The sequence below is a fragment of the Panulirus ornatus genome, chromosome 57, assembly GCF_036320965.1.
Source record: "Panulirus ornatus isolate Po-2019 chromosome 57, ASM3632096v1, whole genome shotgun sequence".
Taxonomy (NCBI): Eukaryota; Metazoa; Arthropoda; class Malacostraca; order Decapoda; family Palinuridae; genus Panulirus; species Panulirus ornatus.
The window spans coordinates 29367796-29392065 of NC_092280.1; the positions used below are offsets into that span (position 1 = coordinate 29367796).

Sequence of the window (24270 nt, forward strand, 5' to 3'; positions counted from 1 at the left end):
GGAACTGTCCATGTGTTATCCTCACACTCATCATCTATTCCCAAGAACTAAAGTGTTTAATGACTCAATCTTCTGTTCACTAACAGGGAAGATATTTTGATAACTTCAGCGCTACATGTAAATTTTCACCTCATAAACTTTTTACATAACTTACTTTCCAACACTGTAAACAATACACATAACCAGTTCTATTTCACACTATCCACATACCTGTTGGATGTTTACCGCCTTCAAGCCTTAGTCTGCCACTCAGAGAACATGTAACAAAATCTTTGCTATACCTCTAAGGGTAATACACTTTCAGTCTACTCTACACCATATTTAAGGTCATTAATCCGAGGTACAATAGTTAAAAAAAAGGGAAATACACTAGATGCCCTAATATTAGGGAAACACACCAAATTTTAAGTTAACTGAAGTTTTGGATTTACCCACGAAGTGCGACGGGCTCGCAATACGCATTTTCAAAATTATTCATAATAAACATTTTCATTCTCGCTTACCCCAAAATTACTCTAACTGTATACTGATGATGTATTAAAGATTTATGGGTAGCAAAATAACGAAAGAAATAAATAAGGAATCGGTAAAGTAATTTGGGCAAGGCACTTTCTGCTTTTCAGGTACCTAGTTCTAAAAGCTTTTATATTATTTCCGTTACTGTTATACTATAATGTAGCATAAATCTGTTTAGACAGACCTCACAAAAAATCAAAACAATTTGATAATGAGTCATGCGAAAATGTGTTGAATGGAGGTGAAATCCCAGAATACGGACGCCCGTTGTCCAGCAATATTACCTATGTGAACTTTTACTCTTCATTCTTAAAACCGATCTTTCTATATAAAATAAACTGGTGATAGAATTATGGATGGAAAATGTAAGAATTTAATATATGAGTAATGTAAATATACCAATAAATATATGATAAAATAACCTTGTATTTTTAAAGCTTTATGTTTCGTAGGTTCTTTTCTTGGTGAAATTTAATCATGCCAGACTCAACTATTTTATACCACAATTTCCGTCTACTTGACAGCCCTGCCCACTTACTGTGAACTTAAAACTGGAGCAGCTCAGACTGCTACACCTCAGCTGTACATCCTAGGTAAACTCTGCACATTGTGAGGAATCACTGATACCAATTTCGTTACATATTTATCATCTAAAAACTCGCGTCCGTATTCTAGAATTTTACCCATAGCTCTAAACTCATACTATCCATACACTACCAGCTACAAGCGGTATGCTATGAGTACTCACCAATTCCATTACTCTCCAGGCAGTAGAAGAACGAGTTAATGTGTTTTCATTCATCATTATGCTTCCACTCAGGGGTATATACCAGGGATCAGAGGATCGCTGCACCTCCCTCACTACCTTCAGTCTGTCTCATTTTCTCCAGCCTATCCATTACTTTCTTCAACGCTCGATCTTTCAAAGTCACTTCCACTTATGTCTGAACAACACTTATTATCATCACTGTATGTCAATAATTCCCACCAACAAAAAGAGACATTAACAGCTCGCAGTTTTAAGTCAAGCAGGGTCAGGCAGAGCAGTAAACACGACCTCTGAGTTTCTGACCCGCAATCACGCATGCGTGATGGAATAAGAAGACTAAAAATATAGTTAAATCTGGCATTTTTGTCCTATCTGCTCGTTTATTGGTTAGTTTAGCTTATGACGTAATAATAATTCAGCCTCGGAATTGCAGGCGGGCCATTTAAAAATAAAAAGTCGCTAACAACGCTCGTCCTTTAGCAAATTACAATAAAAAGTCTTATAGAGAATAGCCGCGCTCCGTGGGTTAATGTTGCTTGACTCGTAATACCTCGGGACTATAATGCTTCAGACTTATAATACCTCGGGATTATAATGCTTCAGATGTGTAATGATTGGGAAAATCACGCTCATCCCTTTCAATAGTCCTTCTGGCAGACGAAGGGCAGGAGGTCCCTGCAGAAGTGTTCGTTGGAGGTGATCCAAGACCCGTCGTCTTGGTCGGTATGCCAACATTTTCTTCCTCTGTTAATGTCGGGTTTCATGCGTATCCGGCCACCTGTACATGAGAATAACTTTCCATATATCATATATTTTTACTCCAGGTAGCTATTGGCTTTGAATACCGAGTGATCTATTCTGTTGTGTTATTGTCGTGTTTAAATATAACAACAGTTGTGGAGCATGAATTTGATTCAGGCAGTAGTGGTGAGGGAAATGTATATTTGGGGAAAATGTTAAGTTAATGTACGCAGAAGTAGGTCACACACTTTCGTGGATATTAATACTGAGTTTCATAGTTGTCGTTGATGGTTAGACAGTCAAAATTATTAACGTCATTTTAAAATCATTAATGCAGTATACAAGTTTCTAAACAATGAACAGCGACGGCTGTATATGGTTGACTAGCCTGAAACTATACTATAAACGAGACGAGTTTAGAGTGCATGGACTAACCGTTCCTCAGCTCCCATGTTGGATTCAGTCCCGCATCAGACTCTTCATTTGTGAGATGCAAGCCGATCCATGCCTGCACAACCCCTGTGAAGATAGACATATTGAAGATCACTATTGTAGAAATATGCAGACGCGGGAGATGCTAAGTAGCATTAGGAACTGAGCCTCTCATGAAATGCCTAAAGTCCGTTTCTAATCTTTTAATGTCTTTTTTTCATTCTTTTCCCCTAACGTTCCAATCTGGGACTAATTTGATCACCACAACATAGTTATTACAGTCAGTATGATGGGGTGAGGCAGTTGACCAACATGTGCTAGATTCACCGCGTTGGCCACTATAACTCACCATGTTTAGCTATTATAACACCATGATTGACCGTTATAACTCACCATGTTTAGCTATTAACTCATCATGATTGGCTACTATAACTCACCATGATTGACCGCTATAACACCATGTACAGCCACTATAACTCACCACGCTTGACCGTTATAACTCATCATGATTAGCCATTATAACTCACCACGATTGGCTACTATAACTCACTATGACTGGCCGTTATAAGACACCGTGACTAACCATTATAACTCACCATGACTGGTCACTATAATTCACTATGATTGGCCATTATAAGACACCGCGATTGGCGATTATAACTCATCCTGATTGGCCATTATAAGACTCACCGTGATTAGTAAGGAGAGTTGTTAGCTCAGTCATCTTCTGCTCAGTGTTGGCCACAACCAGCTGGCCTCCCTCCTTGTAGCACCTGGTTGAAGCTTTCGACCACTTCGTCGGCTCCAGGTAAACATGGTACCGTCGCTCACCCTCCCACTCATAAGCTGCCAACACCAGCAGGTCAGTGGTATGATACTCTGTACAGGACATTTTCTCGTATTGTTAGGTACGATGTGTATGTGTGTGTGTGTGTGTGTGTGTGTGTATTACAAATCACTCTTGTGTGCTAGAGGGGTTGAGTTTTACTCGTGGTCTCATTTTTTAACCTTGCATACATTTACCACGTCTCTATTCCTATGTGTGAAGACACATACCAGTTTGTCCCAGGTACACATTCACCATCAACCATCCCTGAGGGGAGGGTGTGGGCCTACAACAGCATCTAGGATGAAAGGGATTGAAATAAAGGATTTAATTGTGACATTAATGACGGTAGGAAAATAAACAATAAAATCAGAAAAAGACAAGGAAATGTCCATTTATTTACTGAATATTTCTATATTATCGTACGCCATAATAAGGTTAGCTGTTTACTTGTATTTCTTATTGAACCCATTTGGCATGTATCGCTTGATGAAGAATCATATAGCAATTGGTTTAAAACTGGTTTATGATAGTTTAATATGACGACATGTATTTAATTTGGTATAACCATGTAGAGATCAATACAGCCAGCCCCATCTTCCCACCTAACAATTTACCTCCAGGGGCTACCACTCGACATCGCCCTGGTTGTAGCCTATCGGAGGTTGGTATTGCGTGTGTCATATCGTACCTCACGAATGTTAGCATCCCATTGCGTGCCCCACGTGAGGGAGGTTGATGCAGGCAGTTTTTAAACTAATTCGGCTGTTATTTTCTGCGACTTTTAAAAACAAAGGACGCACCAGCAAGTGGCAGTAGGGAGGAACCGGCAGGCAAATCATGAACAAACACACTCACTCTGGTGAGACATGCAAGTGTGTAATGAACAAAACACTCAATAACTTGCAGTTAACAACCTAATGACGCTACAAGAACAGCTTTACTGGCCATGACAAAAGAGAGACTACAAGTAGGGTACTGTATAGTACCATCGCAAAGTTCTTTCAACCAGAGGAGTCACATTAAACAATCAGCGTATTAATATCCTCAAAACACACACATGGTCTGTTTATATGGTCGGGACGTGGTGAAGACACCTCACCTGACCAGTAGAAGGTCAGGAAGCCCGGTGAATCCTGCAGCAAACTGTAGGCGCCTTTATCGAAGTTCCCGTGACACAGTCGCTCGCCGGAGCCGACCTCGATGGTGGCGAAGTGGCACTTGTCCATAGCGAAACAGATCGTCCTGCATTCACCTGCCCAGGGAGACATTAGTGAACTACTACTACCACTTTTACTACTACTACTACTAACAATAATAATAATAATAATAATAATAATAATAATAATACTACCACTTTTACGTTTACTACTGCTTACTACTGCTTTTACATATGTAAAAGGAAAAGGAAAAGACGAAGGGATAAGTAGAAACTCTTTGCTGTGGTCGACCCTCGATGGGAGTTCCCCGAGGGAGCGGTCGTCATTCATATAGACGGACAGATAAGCCACTACGTCTGTTACATTCATTATTTCTACTACTGCTGCTCTTGATGTGATATATAAGTATAAAAGACGGAGCACAATGAGGAGGATCTTTCAGGAGCTGGAAGATGAGGAAGCAGTGTGGAACGAGATAAAAGTGTAATAACAGTTTGGTACTATTATTAGTTATACTAAGGAAGTTTCTCTCTCTCTCTCTCTCTCTCTCTCTCTCTCTCTCTCTCTCTCTCTCTCTCTCTCTCTCTCTCTCTCTCAGTCTTACATGTCTTGTTGACGGGATGGGAGAAGCTGATGGCGGAGGTAGGTAAGGCGGTGTCCAGCAGCAGAATGGTGTCCCGTGTCCTCAACGCATGAGCCACCATCACCATAACCATCATCATCATCATCATCATCTTCACCATCACCATCATCTTCACGGCCACTATGATAATTCGTCTATACACACCGTAGAAAAAAAAAATGAATGAAAGAACTGTTAGATGTAACAAGTGTTGAGCCAAAGCGACCAGTCTTCGAACTTGTTTTATTACACACACACACTCACCCTCTTAGAAATATATATATATATATATATATATATATATATATATATATATATATATATATATATATATATATATATATATATATCAGAATTGATTTAGTTTCTGTAGTTTAGAAAATAAGGTAATGAGGTAATCCACCACAAGCAGTCAAAAATATCAAACGTTTTGATCATCTCGATCGTACAAGCTGCTTAAGGCCAGATTAGTCTGATTTTACTCATAGGATTGAATACAAATTCCTGAGCACACACTTTATCTTCACTTAGGCGAGATACTTTAAATTTAACAGGACTGATATGGATTTTTTTTTCTAACCACAGTAGCTAAAAATAGTGCGACCAATACATTTCTTTTTTACTATTTCCAACTATTAGTTGCGGTGCTGGAACTAACCACTGTACAAAAACTTAAAGGGTAAGGAGGTACTTACAAAGGGAGATAGTGAAAAAAAGACTGACATTGGGTGTATTGCCATAGATACACATATTCAGGGGCATTTCTCACAATCTTGATGCGTATCTACTCTTTCCACACTAAGACATGAGATTCTGATGTCTTCCACTGCCACAAACAGCATTGACCCAGTCATCTAATGCTGTTTATAGTCCTTTCTAAGAAAAAAAGCGGTTTAAAAACTTAACCTCAAAAAAATAGCAAGCAAACATATTCGTCGGTGATAAACGCCGTGTTAAGTCAGTAACCATCACAAATACTGGGTGGCGTGAGCAGGATCCATTAGTCTTTTGCAACTCACCATGAATAAAATATATATTCAATAGAGTGGATAAAGTTAAGCTTAATCGACGAAGCGTGAAGGAGAGAGTAATGGCTGGCGGTTGCTTGTCCGTCGTGGTGTATAGATAGCTTTGTGGCACGTGCGAAATGTATCGTATCAACAATCAGATTTTTGGTTATTCAAAATTAAAAGTTCCCGGGGGAAATATATATATATATATATATATATATATATATATATATATATATATATATATATATATATATATATTTCTTAAGTACATATCATCCAGGTCAAATTTCATTTCTCTGTTTTTCCTAGTAGTTTTACTTGGTCCAGAAACAACACTTTTCGTAATCATAGTCGCACTCGAAAAGATATTTTAATGGTTTGCCTGACTGATTTTTTTTTTTTTTTTTTTTTTGGGGGGGGGGGGGGGGGGGCTGTAGGGCCTATGAACCGCCTTGGTCATTAAAATCATATAGTAATCCTCGTCTTCCTTACTTTTACACTAATTCTTTTTCACGTCTTTTCTCGTTGTCTTCCTACTTTCATCTTAACAACCTTAAAAACACTTCAATGTCAGTGATACTGAATCTAGTTAATAAGACGTTTTTATACCACAATTTGGCTTGGTCAATACTCAAAATCATCCTGAAAACCACAGTTGAATCGGTCACTTCATCAGTTTGCCAAAATGTCATAATAAATAGTCACCCAAAGACATGATAAATCTATGTAAATGTAAATCTATAACTCAAACATGGCTCCTCTACAGCTTAAACACGGTCACATCTACAGCTTTAACATGGCCACACCTCCATCTCAAACATGACCACACCTAAAGCTGAAAATGTCCACGCTTACTGCTTCTTCACGGCATACCTACCATTTAACAATGGCAAACCTATATCATAAACGTGGTCACATCTACAGCTCAGTCCCTGCGAAAGTATTGAGCTAAACTAACCCTAAACAGCCATAATGTAAACATAGCCACCCCTACAACACATATATGGCCACACCTATAGCTTAAACATGACCAAAACTACATCTCTTACACGCCAAAACTACAGTTCAAACTTGTCCACAATTACAGCGATAACATGACCACACTTACAGCTTGGGCATGACCATACCTACAACTCAAATGTGGCCATACCTACAACTCACATGATCACATTTACATCTTAGATATGGCCACAACTACAAGGGCAAGTAAAGTCCATCATGCCTGGGGGGGGGGGGGGGGGTGTCACCGTCGTACTCGAGGCTCATTGTTGTGCTCGAGGGTCGCACCGTCATACTCGAGGTTAACGGCCTTTAGTGGTTGGACTGAGAGCTCTGTAAAGGATTCCATTCGACTATAATTAAATTCTTACCTTCTTTTGATGTCAGTACTGGTGTTAATGCTTCAAGCAATGATGATGTCGCTGATGGTGGTGGTGCGGTGCTGATTACTGCTGTCGTTAAGTGGTGGTGTTAGTAACGTTTATGTGCTCCTTGGTAGCAGGATTAGTGGTGATGGTATATTGTAGATCGTGGCTGGCTGTGAGCACTGTTGGTACTGCCGTTCAAAGTGGTAAGAGTGTATGTTGAGAGTAATGTCTGAGGTGGAGGTGGTAATGTTGAGATGGAGTCAGTGATGGCAACAGTGATGGTGGCGGTGCGTTTGTTCCCACAGTCACCACGCATGAGTACTAGGCGGCGGGAACCGTGCTGGACCCTGGTGGAGGGCCACACTGAATACAAGTGGATAGAACTGGGCCAAGCTGGACCTGTGTGGATGGGGTGGGCCAAGCTGGACCCTAGGGTGAATAGGGTAGGGCCAAACTGGACCCTGGTGTGAAAGAGTGGGCCACAATAGAGAGTAGTGCGAGAGAGGTTGGGCTACACAGCATCTTGATGTGAATGGGTATTAAGCTAGTCCAGACCCTGGTGTAGACTGGTGTTGGGCCACACTGGACCCTTGTGTGGTTAGCTAGGGGTGGGCCATATAGGTCCTTAGTATTGATGGGTGTTGGGCCATTGTAGACCCCAGTGTGGATTGCTGTTGGGCTACTGCTGAACCCACTCTTTCCCACTTGGAGGAGCTATCTGTTTACACATGCCTAGAATTTCATTTTTACTTTGTTTACCAATCTGCAAAGTGAAAATGTGTAGTGCATGATATCTTTCCTCTGAACCCAAGATGGCTTACAAGCAGACACATATTTATTTTGTAATGTTTTGTTCATATGTACAATGCATCACTAAGACAATTCAACATGAAAAGTTCATCATGACTTGTAAGGTAGTTCCTCCAAGAAAAAAAAAAAAGTCTGATATCAGATGGGATCCACCATAAAGCTCTCTTCGAAGCCTCTCAAATCACAGCGATACTAAACATCTCATGTAATCTATTCTTTTCTTGGTCCATGATGCAGCTCTTTAATTACTTAACTAATTAATTTTGAAATCCTCAATGCATTTCAAAGATAAATGCTGATCCTTTGTTTTCTGACATTTCTGATACTTACTAAAGTTCACATTACCATGCAATATAGGAAAGAGAAACTATTCAAATCCTTTAAATCAAAATTTTTCATATACAGTTAATAATTCTTTACCTAATTGGTCACTGGCAATATCTCTTCAAAATAACTTTTTTTTCTTTATCATTCACTAAAGCTCTGAGGCTTTCTCTACACTATTCAAAATCTTAAATCACCATATACATCACCACAGGAATTAAGATACAGTGTATCATCTTTCACATGACTGATACAGAAAAAAAATGGTTTAGCAAACTAACAGCAAACATCAATTATTATAACTTTCATTTACTGCTACAGGAATAACACTGGCATGATGTTGTTACCTGGTATAATCTGGATACTACTGGAAGTTGCATCCATCAACCTCAACTTTACCCATTTCTATGACAACTTCCCTCCTCAAGTAGGTCAGCTGTTTTCCTCAATACAGCTCAACACTGCAAGTAGACTAAATACGATAATGTCAAAAATCTCATAAAAGTTATGAGGGAGTACCTAGTTTCATTACTTTAACTATCATTATTCTTTTTATCATCATGTACATGATTTAGAATAAGGCAAGTAGCTTCATAAACAACAAATATGGATCCAGATGCACAACCACTTTTCAGCATGCTTGGCCACAATCCCTTAAACCAGGCCAGGATGCCCTCTTCTAGGGTAATTTGTACCATACATTTCCAGGCACTAGGGTAAACGACAACCTGTTAGGAGAAAATTGTGCAAATCAAACAAGTCAAAAGGAAACAAGGAAAATCACAAAATGCAAAAGAAAAGACTCACAAGCAAAAAAAGTTAATCACTAAGACTTCCATCAGTTTCTATGACGGTATATGAGTTAAAGGAACTTTACCAGCCATTCCATTTCAAACGAGCACTTCCTATTTGCAATGGCATCAAACCAACTTTGGCTCTGCTATTACACCAGCTTTCATTCCTCATACAACATCAAGATAAAATAGCATGGTTGAGATGGCAGTCAATGTCCCTCAAGGTTATACACAAAATAATACATAGAAAAGTCTCTGAATCACATTTCCATACTGAGCATGTGAACACGAATAAATATAAGCCTCTTCTCTAAATCATTCACTTAACCCTGTTTGAAAGGGATGTTAAAACTCACACTATGATACAGCAATTTTTCTCCTCAAGGGAACCTTCGCACCTCAGATCATCAAAAAATTTACCACAATGGCAGTACTCTAAAAAATGTTTTATTCTTTCTCTAATACTTCCCAGGACTACACACCCATAAGATGCTCTGATTTTATTTCCCCTTTTGCTAATTACATAGTTGCACAGGTTAATCTGATCATTTAATTAGACAAAAATTCATGATTGGTCAAGCCGTTTAGCCTTAAACCAAGTGTTGCCCAAATATCATCACCAGATCATTCAAGCAAGTCTCTGTATGATGTCTCAAACACAGAAAATATATTTTCTGTCTATTATGGATCAAAACAAAGCTGAGAAACTTAATTGAGACTCAATAAACAATGACAGCATCAAATTACATGTCCTAGGAGGTACCCCATTTGGGAGAAATGTGGGACAGGTATAGAGGAATCCCATCTTTGTAACTTCCCTTCCAATGATAATAAATCCTACTGAAGTACAACAACAGTATTATTATGTTTACTGACTTACCATATTCATGTATGTACAGCCTACAAACCTTCTCCTACCATTCAAAATTAGAAAAGTTTTTCAATTAAGTAGTCACTTCTTGTTTCCCTTCTAATCATTCATATCCTCTATCTGCATTAGTTACTCCCATGTAAATGGTATTCTCACACTCGACTGATCCTACTTCTTCCTCCAGGTGCAAAGAACTAGACACTGTATTGTTTCCTATATATACTCTTAATCAAAATAATCTTACAAATATTCTAAACTTTTCACCTTGGTTTCAAGTGTGAAAATGTGTACAAGTATACAGTAACCAGACGATCTGGAGAACATGCATTACTTATTTGTAAAATGTGTGAAATGGCTTACTATTTACCAGTAGTATACTAATCCAGGACCCCTTTCATGGGGCTCCTGCAGCTTCAAAGTTGCATCCCACTTAGGGCAGAGAAATAATTAACTTGTTTGAAGCAAGGAGCTCCCTAACAAGACTGTGCTCCCTTACATCCCATGATAGTACAACCCAGCCAAAGTGACTTCTCACTTGTGGTGTAACCACTGGCAGCTGAAGACCAGTAAAACTGTTTATCATCTATATATGGATAAACATATCATTATTTGTCACAGCCAGCTCGCTGTAAGGATACAAAAGATGAATGTGGATAACACAAACCTTGCCAAACTGTTTGCGAGCAGTCTCAAAACCTCGTATTTGTAGCCTTTTCTTGAGTACATCCAGTGGGTAGACAGAGGTCTTGGCACTTGCCCCTGCAGCTACACCACTTACAGCACTAATGCTCAGCCATGGCACCCTACTCTCTGGGTAATAATTACATTACAATGTTACACACCAAAAATGGAAACAAAGCTCAATGTAACTATAAAAGAAGCACTAACCACAAACAGCTTTAGACAGATTCTCAAGTGCATCTAATGCCAGAAGAACCAGTCTCCTTATCAGATAAAAGCATGAGTCACAAGCAAAGAAGGTGAAGCCTTTACCCAAATATAGCACTTGTAATCAGAAGTTTCTGTAGTTGTTAAACATACAAAAACTAATGAATGTTAATAACATACTACTCCACATAAAATCATTGTACATATTTCAAAAATAAAAATAAAAATCCAAAAATGCTGAAATGTATAGTTTACTTTACCTATACCTTATGGGATTAATTATATGCTTGCAAAGTAATATCACAAAACAGAAAACTCTTCAGTTTCTTAGTGACCTGACAACTCTTCTTTCCTCTTCTAGGTTTAGCAGATCATTCTTTTTTTTTTTATTTTGCTTTGTCGCTGTCTCCCGCGTTTGCGAGGTAGCGCAAGGAAACAGATGAAAGAAATGGCCCAACCCACCCCCATACACAATGTATACACACACACGTCCACACACGCAAATATACATACGTATGTATATGTATATCCCTGGGGATAGGGGAGAAAGAATACTTCCCACATATTCCCTGCGTGTCGTAGAAGGCAACTAAAAGGGAAAGGAACGGGGAGGCTGGAAATCCTCCCATTTCATTTTTAATTTTCCAAAAGAAGGAACAGAGAAGGGGGCCAAGTGAGGATTTCCCTCAAAGGCTCAGTCCTCTGTTCTTAATGCTACCTCGCTAACGTGGGAAATGGCGAATAGTACGAAAAAAAAACAAAAAAAAAAAACATCTCAATGTACACATATATATAAATACACAGACATACATATATACCCATGCACACAATTCACACTGTCTGCCCCCATTCACTAGCAGATCATGTTAGAATAAAAATAATCCATTCATGAAGCTGAAAACTCTGACTAACAACTCTGCTTCCCACTCTCTAACAGACTTACAAGCTTATCATATCATAATTAAGTACAAATGCTGTCACAGGGTGATTAGTACAATGCAGTCAATTCTGTTTTCACAGAGCCTAACTAGTCTGTCATACTTTATATGGAGTAAAATTAATGCAAGTATCATCTATGATTTGCCTCTAATTCATGTACTGTAAGCAACAATTTGGAAAAAATACTTATCACTGGATCATTGATACTGACATGAGAAGCTGATAGGGTAAACCATGGAAAGGTCTGTGGAGCCTGGATGTGGATAGGGAGCTGTGGTTTTGGTGTACCGCACATGATAACTAGAGAATGGAGGTGAGCATATGTGGACTTTTTTCATCCATTCCTGGTTCTACCTTGCTAACACATGAAACAGTAATGAATTATATATGAAAAAAACACCGTATTGTGCAGCAAACTTCTTAACAACATTTCTCAATAAAATTTCTAGCAAAAATAGGAGTATTCTCCAGTTAGTAGATATTCTGCAAAACTACAAAACTTCCTTTTTATTGAGAGGAATCTTCCCATGATATTTCTGGCACCAAGACCCAATCAAAGATAGAAATATAGAAACGATAGTACTAAACACCAACTTACCTTCCCCAAATAATTTTGAAGCTACGCTATGAAAAACATTGTAGAAGAAGAAGATAAGGCCAGTATATGGGGCAGTCATACCAATGGTAGGTACTAAGCCACGCCAGAGGCTCAACATTCCTTCCTGGCGTAACATCTTGTTAAACGCATCCACCAACCCACTGTAACGCTGTTAAAAGAAGCGTAACTGATACCTTTTTGCTTTGGAGAGAAAATATTTTCTCAGATGTGACATCAAATTCATATAACAGTACTGCAATAACAGTCATGGATAACCCAGATCCCAGATATAAAATGGAATTACTTGGCCCTAAATCTAGTTTTCATCTTTTGGAATTCATGAGTCTAGAAAAGGTGTGCTGAGGGTATCAAAAGTGCAAATTTCATTCCCAGACATCATTTTGGATTATCAAATATTAGTAAGCCAAGAGACAACAGTTCCAAAAAGAGGCAAATAAAATCTGGCTGACCAATGAGAGACTGGATATTAAAAGATATGTCTCAAAGTTCATTCTTTAACACAGATAATAATTAGATCATAAATGAAAATAATGGCAAACTTTTCAGTTCTAAGTATAAGATTCATCAGATAATTGAAACCTCTAATGAGTCACCATACCTTGGGAGTTCCTTGAGCAACAAGTCTTGTTCGAACTACATCAAAAGGAAATGATACAAGGGTGCCACATGTCCCTGCCAGTCCTCCACACACTCCATGAGAAAGGTACTTCCCACCAAGATTATGGTCACGAGCTACTTTTGTCAAGTATGCATAGCTCGCAAACTGTAAACAATATTTCCATTAAGTTGAGAGGAAAGGCATATGTAATTCAAATTTCCATCACTATGTGTAACAATAACAAGTTTATTGTAAAGATGCTATATGTATTGTTTGAAGTGCTCAAAAATTGAGCAAAAAGCTGGTATTTCCTAATTTTCAACATTTCTTTTTATTCTGAAATATTCATTAATGAAAATTAGGTATTTTCCTAAATATACGCATAATCTAATATTCAAACTTTCTTGCTAATCAAATTATAAAATCATTCAGTACTAACAAACAGATGGCAAGTAACAGATATCCATGACAGTATTGGAAAAAAAGGCAATATATTTCATAACTGTGACAACCCTTCTCTGTGACAGGTCATGCAAAAGCAAAAAATCCTAAAACCTTTAAAAAATATGGATCACTTGCTTTATACCTCTCTGGTCTAAGACTACCGGACATCCAATTAGAGGCAATTTAGTGTAAACATTAAATCAATTCCTTTAACATTATCTGAAAGTTATGGTTCCCAAAGGACAGTTCAAATATTCTGTCTTTCTCACCTGTCCCATGCCATAGGAAACACTTAAGGCCTGAGCAGGAATAAGTCCTTTCCAGAGTGCAGATGGGCCTTCAGTGCGTACTATCTTGATTATGCATTGGATGACCCCTTGGTAAAGCCCTCCACCACGCCTAGCTATGGGCTCCACCTGCAACTGTTTCGCAAAGGTACATATACATATCAGTCTTTTTTAGGCATCAGGTATACAGTATGTAAACAAGGATATAGCCAATAAATACCATAAGTAAATCATTATTGTGCGTCATGCACAAAATGATATCAAACAGGACCATTTCATATCCCAAGCAAATATATTTTTAATAACTACGAATAGTCAGTGTGCCTTAATACTGAAGCATTTTCTTTTCCAATTTGTGCAAAACATCAGACTCTCAAACAGCAGTTTAAACAAGACATGACACTCACTTGAAACCTAATTTTAACAACATCTAAAGGTTGCAGGAAACACCGAGTGACCAAACCACTAACACCTCCTGCAATTGCATGATCTCTTGGTGTCAACTTTTCATGCTTGTCCACCTTGTCCCAACTAAGGTTCACCATAACTATGAAAAAGAATAGGAAAAAACATTCAAATAATGACTGGTAGAATAGCATACAAAACAGCTCTGAAAAAAAGGCAAATACTTTTGTTAAGCTGCAATATACACTTTTCATCAGGCTGAAATGACATTTCCCTTACCTATTTCAGCAAGTTGGAGTTTGTTCATATCTAATTTTGACATTTCCCATATAAAATGAAAATTTAACCCCTGAAATGACAATAAATACTTTCACTTCAACAATGAGAAATATAAATTCTAAAATCAGAGGTGGCAGCATTTATCTAAATTTGTTGCGTTCATCAAGTATCCTACAAAAGATAATTCTATGCAAAAACCTGAATATCAATTTTTCACTTGAAAATTTGAAGTACTCAAGTGGGAGTCAACTGAAGAAAGCTCATACCTGTGATCATAATGAACTGCTGGGAAACTGTTAATAGGAAACAAAAAAAAAAAAAATCATCCTTATCCAACCCCAAACAAGGGAGCTCCTCCTCTAAGCCTTAGAATACCTTAGAATAACCCAGAGAAGGACAATAATTAGAAAATGAACAAGAAGCTTGAACATTTAACATACACCTCGCCAGAGATAATGAAAATTGCCTAAATTGCACGTGTCGACTGAGGCTGCACAGGTACAAATGATGGCTTATTCCAGCAAAAACCATCACAAAATCAATCGTAAACTCTACCATCATCTTAACATTAATAATTGAATGTACACATCACTCTCCTAAATTATTGATATAAAGGAAGAAAAACTGAAATGAAGTGATAAGTGAGAAAACAAAGAGGCTGAAAAAGATAACTACCCAAAATATTCCTGAAAAATAGTAATTTTGAAGTGATAAATAATGCTTATTCCTTCACACAATACAATGCATATCTGTAGGAAACTGGATCATTACAAAAACTTTACTTCGACAGGAAAAGAGAGATATATCCAGAGATCACATCGCACAAGGATTGTACACAATTAATTATACTAAACAAACCACCACAACTCCATTATTTTGACTGTTACCTCCACCCCACGACCTCATCTTGCTGTCCATATCTATGATGATACGTCCATTGCCTTTACCCACCTGCCGCTTATAAGAACCTACTGTAACTGCTTCAAGTCTTGACAGGCCAGGGTTATGTAATCTTATCTCGTGCGATATTCTACCTGGCCACCGTCTTGAAGAGGTTTGTAATACACCTTTTTCCAACTGAATACCGAGAATTGGTGATACTGAATGATAATGATCCCATTAACGTCTGCCATTCGTCCGTACAAGAGGTCGCAAACTACAGGACGACAAGTTACAATGTTTCGCGTTGTATCTCTGTAAAGCAGGCAGGAAATTTTATTGATATCACTTCACACCAGCTCCTCAGTCATGCACTTTCCGTAAAGAATGCATAAAAGTTTATAATGTTCTTAACTATCATTTTATACTGATAATTGAGTAAGCTCCCCACAGACAAACACTTAACTTACCGGTAGCAAGTTGAAGTCATATTGTAACCCTGAAATGTTCACACTTTATAATAAATCCGCTTTGCGTTCCATATTTATTTTTAGCAATATGACAATACATCAACAGAATTTTTAGATAATAGAATATAACAATATTCTACTTTATTTCGTTTATAAAGTTCATAACTGTACAATGGAAAGCAGCAATGATCACATTTGGCAGTTCATACGCTTGAGGATGTGCGTACTATATCTTCACAAACCCCGATACTACCTCTGCCAAGACTTTAATCTGTTCCATTAATTAAATAGGGCTGCAAATTTTAAGATACTTAATCTATCTAATATTTCACTCAGGTATATAGCTAAAAGATCCTTCCAACGATGTAAATATCAAGCAATTCGAAAACACAGATAATGAAGAAAAGGGTAAACAAAGGACAAGTCTTTTAATAGTTCTGCAACACAATTTGTGAAACTTAAATTCATTCAGTACCATAACAACTGCAACATAACCCAATAGGGAAATCTCAACCGTAGTAATGACTTTGAAAATGAATATAATATTGTTAGTTTAATACTCTGTATCATAAAAATATTTATGCCATTATTTCTCAACTTGTTTCATGTCTTTATCCCCCGTTTACCTTACAACTAATCTGTATGTAGACAGAAGGGTATCCAACGTGGGGCCACTGAGCCATCAGCACAGTGGAGTATAATCTTATATATTCTTGCAACTATTCTAACCGATTAATCTCTCTCGACAGTGAAAATTAACGGATTTCTATTCATATGTTTCAGCTATTTACATAGGTGAACCATGAATCATCTTTGTCAGTTGCACCACCACAAAATGATGATAATCTTACTGTAGCAAACATTTTCTGTCTACAAAAACACATTAATATTCCTCACCAACGTCATCCTTACCCTTTGCTATCATTTTTATTTTCTATCAAATAATATGAACTAATTTTCACGCAGAACTGGTCGACTGTCTCGTAATTAACTTCCGTTCGTGAGACAGATTCAGTCTCATGAGAATTTGAATAACATTAGCGACTGAATTTAACATCCAAATAACTCCAAAGTGCTCAGTTTTCCAAGAAGCTATGGGCTCTTACGTATAACTCTTGTATTAGGCTCATCATCATCATCATGATCATCATCATCATCTCGTCTTACCCTGAAGTGTAGTAAATCAGTTAATATAAAGATATCTTACAACTCGCCGTACCATCTTGACCAGATAGAGCCTGGGTTCGGACCTCACTATCTCATGGAGATAATACTGTGATATAACTCTGGGTTGGTTAATATGGAGACGAATATGGAATAGTTTTACACCTTGACATTTTTCACATGTTCAGAAATCACCAGTAAATAGAACGCAAGGAAATGACACAACAATTACAATAGGAAAATAACAAAAAAAATACAAAAATGTTCCTATCTTGAGTTTAATATTCGTGAGTAGTGTTATATTATGTTTGATCATTATTTCTGTACAATTAAGATTATAAAACGCACTGTGTTGGACAATCCTCAATAGTGAGAGCCTCGGCCAGGAACACACTCAGAACAGGAGAGAAATGAACTGATGCAATACCCGTTATCGTCTCACTACACACTGTAGATAAATATATATAATTACCTGAGTTTTTATGAATTTTTGTTTTTTTCCACTCTGTGAAATAGCTGTGAGGTTATTAAACACATGTGATTACAAGAGAATCACTCTCAGATTAAACGTATTGTACGAAAGTTGTCATGCACGAGGGTTACATGACATGCGTGTTCTTTTATGGAGAGGAAATTCCATGGCTACGACGCGAAACGTACCCGAGAGGCAAATATATAGAAATAAACACAAAAGGTGGGATGAAGTTACAGAAAGCACTTCTGTCATATATATTTCTTTACGTCGTCAACAACGTAAATGTAGCCAAAGACGAGATTGTGGCAAAGATTATCATAGAGTGATAATATAAGGGGTTCGGGATGGATACAGAGGAAAATCATGGTAATCCATATATCAAAACCTCCTGAATAAAAAGAAATTTACAAATCAACAGTATACCATATACTAAAATAGTGTATATTGGGAATATTCAACTTAGGGAGTACGAGTATAAAACTCCAGAAGGTAAACAGCAGACGACAACAAGAGTCTTCCGCTGTATTGTTGTGTGTTGTTTGTCATTGATTATTTTTAGTTTATAGTTGTACTGTTAGTAGCCTACTAACTGCCAGATAGAGTGATATACCTACGGAGTAAGTAGTTAGACTGCTAAGATGGTAATTAACTTACTAACACTTGCACTTCGTAATTTCATAAGTAGCAGAGGTATGTTTGGGGTACATAAGTTGGACACATGTCAGCCAGTGACACATTACTCATAGATGCTGCTGTCTGTCATATACTTGGTTGAACTTTCAGTTTAGGGGCACCAGGAATTATCCTTTTGAATATTACTAACTTTCTTTCTCCATGAAATTGTAATTACATATTGTATTATAAAGAAAGTTTTATGCAATAGTCGGGGCGCAGCTGAGGAGAGTGGATGGTGAATGATTATTTTAGCTTCGCATTAAAACTACCTTTAAGAATGGCCACTTATGTCTCGAGTGTTTTATCGTTTGTTGTGATTACATAAAATCCAGCTGGGAAGGGATCTATCATACCTTTCGGGGATCTATCATACCTTTCATATTAAAGGATTTGAAGTAAGGGAGCATTAGTTAACTTTTAGAATTAATGTAAAAGTAGGTAATTCACTTATAATTTAATAACAGAACGTTTTGGAAACTGTATCTAACCTCTCTAGCACTCAGAGTTTACCTTAACATTTAGTATTTTAGTTGAAATACATGTCACACAAGAAAATACAACGCCAACATGGCATCAGATGTGAATAAACACTTAACACAGTAAGTGGACGTGTACTTACTTCAGTTAACCCAACATTTTTTGATTTCTAAAACTCATATTGCCTAATTGAGCATAGTTCAATAAGTTGAATGCTTCAAATCATATTCTAACAATAATTGTATCTGCTAAACACTACAGTTGTATTGTGGAATGTGTAGAATTGGTCTAATACTTTCAGAGCTATTCTAGACAATTACCCATTCTTTTTGATGCGCCACATTTCACTGAGAGGTTTTTACATTTGGCAAGTTTTAGTGATTTGGTATTGTTTCTAAATAGCACTAAAGATTATTTAAGGTTCTACATAAGAGTATATAGATATAAATGGAAATGGCTTTTCGTGATCATGGAATTCTAGAATTAATTTGATAATACTTCACACACTATTTACACACTGAAAAGCCCTTGTCATAACCTTGTGAGAGGTGCTAACCCAGGTAAAAGTCCAATTTAAATATCACAAAAATAGTTTTGGAATATGAGTGATGTTATTCTACAATGGTAAAGAAAGGTGGAGTATATGATAAGTGTGGCTCAACTTGATTGGTAGCATTTTACTTTATGCTTTTCTGTGATGCTAAATTGATGGTGATGAGGGCTGTGAAAATCAGGGAAACAAATCCATATTAGCACATTTTGGTAATGCAGCCCAGAAGAGTTAACAAGTTGTGAATCAGAGTTAATAAGAGTTTTTATGTTTCATAAAGGATACAAAATATCATTTGAGTAAAGGGCTGAATGCATAAATAACTTTTGCAATTATTCTAAAACATCTTTAAGTATTACATTTTTGGTCCCATCAGTAGGACCTGTCCTCTACCAGAATCCAAAATTCCTGTCAGTTGTTAAGTATGTAATGGATAAAGTTTCTTTTCCACATGATAGATATGATATAGAGGAAGGGTACAAATTTATATGGGAAATGGAACACGTAGGGTACAAGAACTCTTACATTTTCAGATATGTCCGTCTATCATGACGAGATTGAGATTGAAGACTTTGACTATGATGAAGAAACAGAGACATATTACTACCCTTGTCCTTGTGGAGATCGTTTCCAGATAACAAAGGAAGAACTAGCTTCAGGAGAAGATACAGCAACTTGTCCCAGCTGTTCTCTTATAGTTCGAGTTATATATGACATTGTGAGTTACTGATGTAAAAGTTACTTGTTAGAACTTCACTGTTGCTGGATTGTTCTTAAATAATGTTTTCATTATCAGATACAGGACCATCTTTTTATTACAAAGGAAGTAAGGTCTCTGACATGTTATGTCAAATTTCACAGGTTTTACATTTATTTGATTTAAAAGGATAGAATAATGAGCTAAGTCATCTAAAAACGGTCAGGCCCATATTTGCCAGTCTTTCATATGTACTCTACCACTCTAATTCATCAGTGTGGTTCATAGAGTGCTAGTGCAGCACAGTCTCAATACCTTGCCTCAGAAATTTTCCCAACTCAGCATCTTCCTACAGTAAGCACATACTCCTTCACAGTTCTTCTATATTTATTTTTATCTTTTTCCATATCTTTTTGTACCTAACTCACGTTTTTTAATTTATCAGTTTTGTCCATGTGAGTACTTCACATTTTTCTCTTCATCTCTGTATGGTATTGTCCTTTAATTTCCTCACTTCTTGCACAAATTAACACAGTACAGCATGGTCTGAGTATCTCCCAACATTCCTAGATGTTCAGCCATTACAGATCAAAGCGCCTCCACTAATCCTTCCTCAAGCTATATTGAATATGATGGCTATAACTTTTAGATGTTATCAGACTCTACCTTTGAGAGGTTACAACGAGTGAAAAGTTACCTTCAGCAAGGTTTTATTATAGTCTTTCTATAAAAAGGAAGACAGTCTTGGTTAGGAGGTTCTCAATCCAGAAGAGTCCATCATTTCCTCACTTATGATTGTAGCAAAGCTTTGAAGTAGCTGGAACAATGTAAAAGGAGTCTTGAGGTTACATAATTAAGTAAACTTTTTTTCAGCTGATTGCCCTGCTTTTCTTATTCTCTCTGGAGCAATATCCTAGCTCCCATTCTACCTGTTAATACTTGGTTATTGTGTACTGCTCATGGTTTTTCTCATTTCTGTTATTTGGTACACACACGTACATTCCTTCACCGCTTGCTGATCCCACTGTTCTTACAGTATTATGCATATACTGTATGTCATTACTGACTTTTAGTCCCTGGCCAGACTTCATTAATTCTTAATTGCTACAGTTTTGTTTATCCATACTGGTAGTGGTACTTTGTGGCTACAGTTGTCCTGTTCAATTATACTGATAGTTCATTACTGACACAGTTTTCCTGTTCAACCATACTGGTTTTAGTTCATTCCTGCTACACTTGCCCTGTCTGTTTATACTGATAGTAGTTCTTTACAATTACAGTTTTCCTGTAAAACACTCAATATATAACTGTGAAATGAAACAAAAGTACTGGCAAGAGTTTCCCATGGCAGTGGCATTTTCTGTATGAAAATTGAGAAGACATCTCACTACTTACTGGGTTACTTGTATCACACTTCCCACCACTCATATTGAATTGCAGTATGACTTAAGAGAGTACATGACACTATTTCTTCAATAGTAAAAAATAACATTGGAAAATTTTCCAATATTTCTGACTTTTTTTGGAGTATGTGTTGTAGTGTATCATCATTCACTGGATTGTAACTGCTATTGACTAAGAATATTAATATGAAAAATATATAACCTGGCTTTTAACTACTTTTGACAGAGTATATTGATTTGGAAAATATAATACTATATCAGTAACATAAACATTAAAGTATATACATAAGGCAATTTAACTTCACAAGCACATCTTCACCTCTTAGAATTTAGGTATCTATTATTATTCTACCTCTCCTGGTTTGATTGATGAACTTATCCCATGGGATACTCAAAAGTCATTGATAAGGAGAATTAGTAATTTCTTGGAGTCTACTTATATAAATAATGTGTAAGGGCATTCTTAGGCTTTGCTTAGCAAATAGGTATGAACTATCACCCTTAGGTCTCTGGTACTTGATAGGTTCGTGATATTTTGTTTCACTTGCAAAATCATCAATTGATAGGCATCATAGAAGTCTTATAACTTTGAACCACCTCATTACACAATGTTCCTGTCAGCATTTTACTTGCTACACATAGTACTGTCCTCTTTATTTTTTACATTTTGTTTATCATCTCATTAGGTCATTGTAAAGTTATTCAAACTTATGTTCATCATTTTCTTTATACACTCCACTTATGAATATGTTCATAATGACCTGATACTTCATGTGCATTATGTAAATTTTGTCTTTCAATTTTCTTGTTTTATGCCATATGATGTCTAGTATTTTCTTTCTTTATCTCATTTGGTGATGAGGTGCTCCATCATTTAGATCACTTTTCACTTTAGTATCAGTTACATTTTTCTTGAATATGTATTTATAATCAGCACTACAAGTGACTGGTTTCCAGTTCCACAGGTTGGATTAGGTACTAACTGGTCCTCTGATCATTAATACACATATTTCAACCCATACCCTGTGTTAGAAGTGGGACTTAAATTCCCACTCTTACATTCTTCTTGCTGTTTTGCTTTACACACAGTTTATTTGTTTAATTAAGATCACTGTTTCTCTTCATACTACCTCCATACAGAAAATGTTTCCATTGCGTCCAGTCTCAATATTTCCTTCGGTATCATCCAAATTTATCTCTAGCCTTTATCAGTTCTCCCAGCATATATCTATCTCATCTGTAATACAAAAGGAAGTCAATGTAGAAGTCATGGTGACAAAACAGAATTAAGAATCAAAAGGTAGAGTTTGTAAAACTGTATATATGAAATACTTTTTGATATTTATTAACGGGAACTTTGAGAAACTTTAAAGATGAGGAGGTTGCTCTCGCTAATTATCTATTTGTACTGAATGGAAAGGGAACTTTACTCGTGGGGCCTCATCACTTGAATATTCTCTACTGTCATACAACTTCAATTCATGTATGGTATCTGTGGATGTTTGGATGAGAACGTTTCTCTGTGATGCGGCTTCATTGTATTTGTAAGGAAACCGATAGACAGATAGGGAGATAGCTAATACTTGTCATATTTTTCAGGATGATTTTGTGGAGTATGAAGATGAGAAAGTAACAGTTGCCAAAGAAAAACAGTTAGAAACAAATTGAGGCATCTTAACAAGCTTTACCCTATTTGTAAGTATCCTGTTAAAAGGCAAATATAGATATTTGTTTTAAAGAGAGCATAATGTAGGTTATTTTCACAACTGGCATTTTATGAAGACTCAACAGAAATTAATCAGATCTAGCAACCATATAATCTAATTGTACTCCCATTTATGTGTGAAGTTTCTGCAGATTCTGGCTTTTATAGGTATGCAATTAAAGTAGATCATGCAGTTGTTTATATGAACACTGTAGAGAGGAATTATTTTTTGTAATTCTAAAATTCTTTCTTAATGAACAGATCATAAGATGTCTGGCAGAGGGCGTGGTGGTCGAGGTCGGGGTCGTGGCATGTCCCTAGAGCAGCTGGGGGTGCAAAAAGGTGAAGTTTTACCTGAGAGAGTTGTTGGACCTCCAGAAACATATCCTCCTCTTGAATTCCGTCCTGTCCAACCCACCCAGGAGAAGAATCTAGCAGAGTCATACCTTCTGGTGGTTAAAAAGGAATACAGAGAACACATGCAAAACTCACAGTACTACATTCAACCTGGGGTTAAAAGACCAGACATTGAGAGGTACTCTGATAGATACCAACTGTTGGCCAGTCATCGTGGTCAGTTAACACTTAATTGGTCTCGGTTTCCAAAAGAACTTCATCCCTCTTCAGCCTCTACAGCTACCAAAAAGAGAAAAGTTTCTTCAACAAAAGTCCCTGTTAATGTTAAGAAAGCCAGAAAAAAAGATGTTAATGTTAGTGAGAGACTCGAAGCTTTGGAGAAAAAAGAAGCCACCTTGGGTGTTGAAGAAAATGAGGAGGAAGAAGATGAAGATAAAGTTGAAGGGGAGGAGGTGGAGGTAGAAGAAGTTGATGAAGAACTGGATGAAGGAACAGACTATGTAAACAACTATTTTGATAATGGAGAAAGCTATATTGATGAAGAGGACGATGCACTTGAAGAAGGTGGAGTTTTCTGAGACTTCTGTTCTTCACTTGTTTTATTAATTTTATGATGTGGCATGTGCCTTAAATGCTTAGTTTTTAAACCATAACCTTTCTTTAGCAGTTCAAACTCTCCTGGAATGTCCTGTAGCAGTATTGCAACCAAATGAG

At 37.0% G+C, this 24270-nt stretch overlaps 3 protein-coding genes across 7 annotated transcripts; 1 reads left to right on the forward strand and 2 right to left on the reverse strand.

Moving 5' to 3' along the window:
- Positions 1-1796: 1796 nt before the first annotated feature.
- Positions 1797-7588, reverse strand: LOC139766380 (uncharacterized). Its single transcript, XM_071694929.1, has 6 exons — positions 7450-7588; positions 5049-5221; positions 4387-4539; positions 3149-3304; positions 2462-2545; positions 1797-2063 (listed from the first exon to the last, which is right to left on the reverse strand). Exons 2-6 carry the CDS (start codon positions 5194-5196, stop codon positions 1924-1926), a joined length of 681 nt encoding a protein of 226 aa, XP_071551030.1. The 5' UTR covers positions 5197-5221; positions 7450-7588; the 3' UTR covers positions 1797-1923.
- Positions 7589-8632: 1044 nt separating this feature from the next.
- Positions 8633-17777, reverse strand: LOC139766379 (mitochondrial thiamine pyrophosphate carrier-like). Of its 5 annotated transcripts, XM_071694924.1 has the most exons (8): positions 16054-16071; positions 15656-15898; positions 14428-14567; positions 14003-14155; positions 13290-13454; positions 12671-12839; positions 10910-11055; positions 8633-9308 (listed from the first exon to the last, which is right to left on the reverse strand). In XM_071694924.1, exons 3-8 carry the CDS (start codon positions 14563-14565, stop codon positions 9114-9116), a joined length of 966 nt encoding a protein of 321 aa, XP_071551025.1. In that variant the 5' UTR covers positions 14566-14567; positions 15656-15898; positions 16054-16071; the 3' UTR covers positions 8633-9113. The 5 variants fall into 5 exon arrangements, with proteins under 5 accessions (XP_071551025.1, XP_071551029.1, XP_071551027.1 ...); XM_071694928.1 differs by lacking the exons at positions 15656-15898; positions 16054-16071 and adding an exon at positions 17690-17777; XM_071694926.1 differs by lacking the exons at positions 15656-15898; positions 16054-16071 and adding an exon at positions 17566-17657.
- Positions 17778-20067: 2290 nt separating this feature from the next.
- On the forward strand, positions 20068-24270 carry Polr3G (RNA polymerase III subunit G). Its single transcript, XM_071694930.1, has 3 exons — positions 20068-20112; positions 23094-23189; positions 23461-24270. Exon 3 carries the CDS (start codon positions 23469-23471, stop codon positions 24132-24134), a length of 666 nt encoding a protein of 221 aa, XP_071551031.1. The 5' UTR covers positions 20068-20112; positions 23094-23189; positions 23461-23468; the 3' UTR covers positions 24135-24270.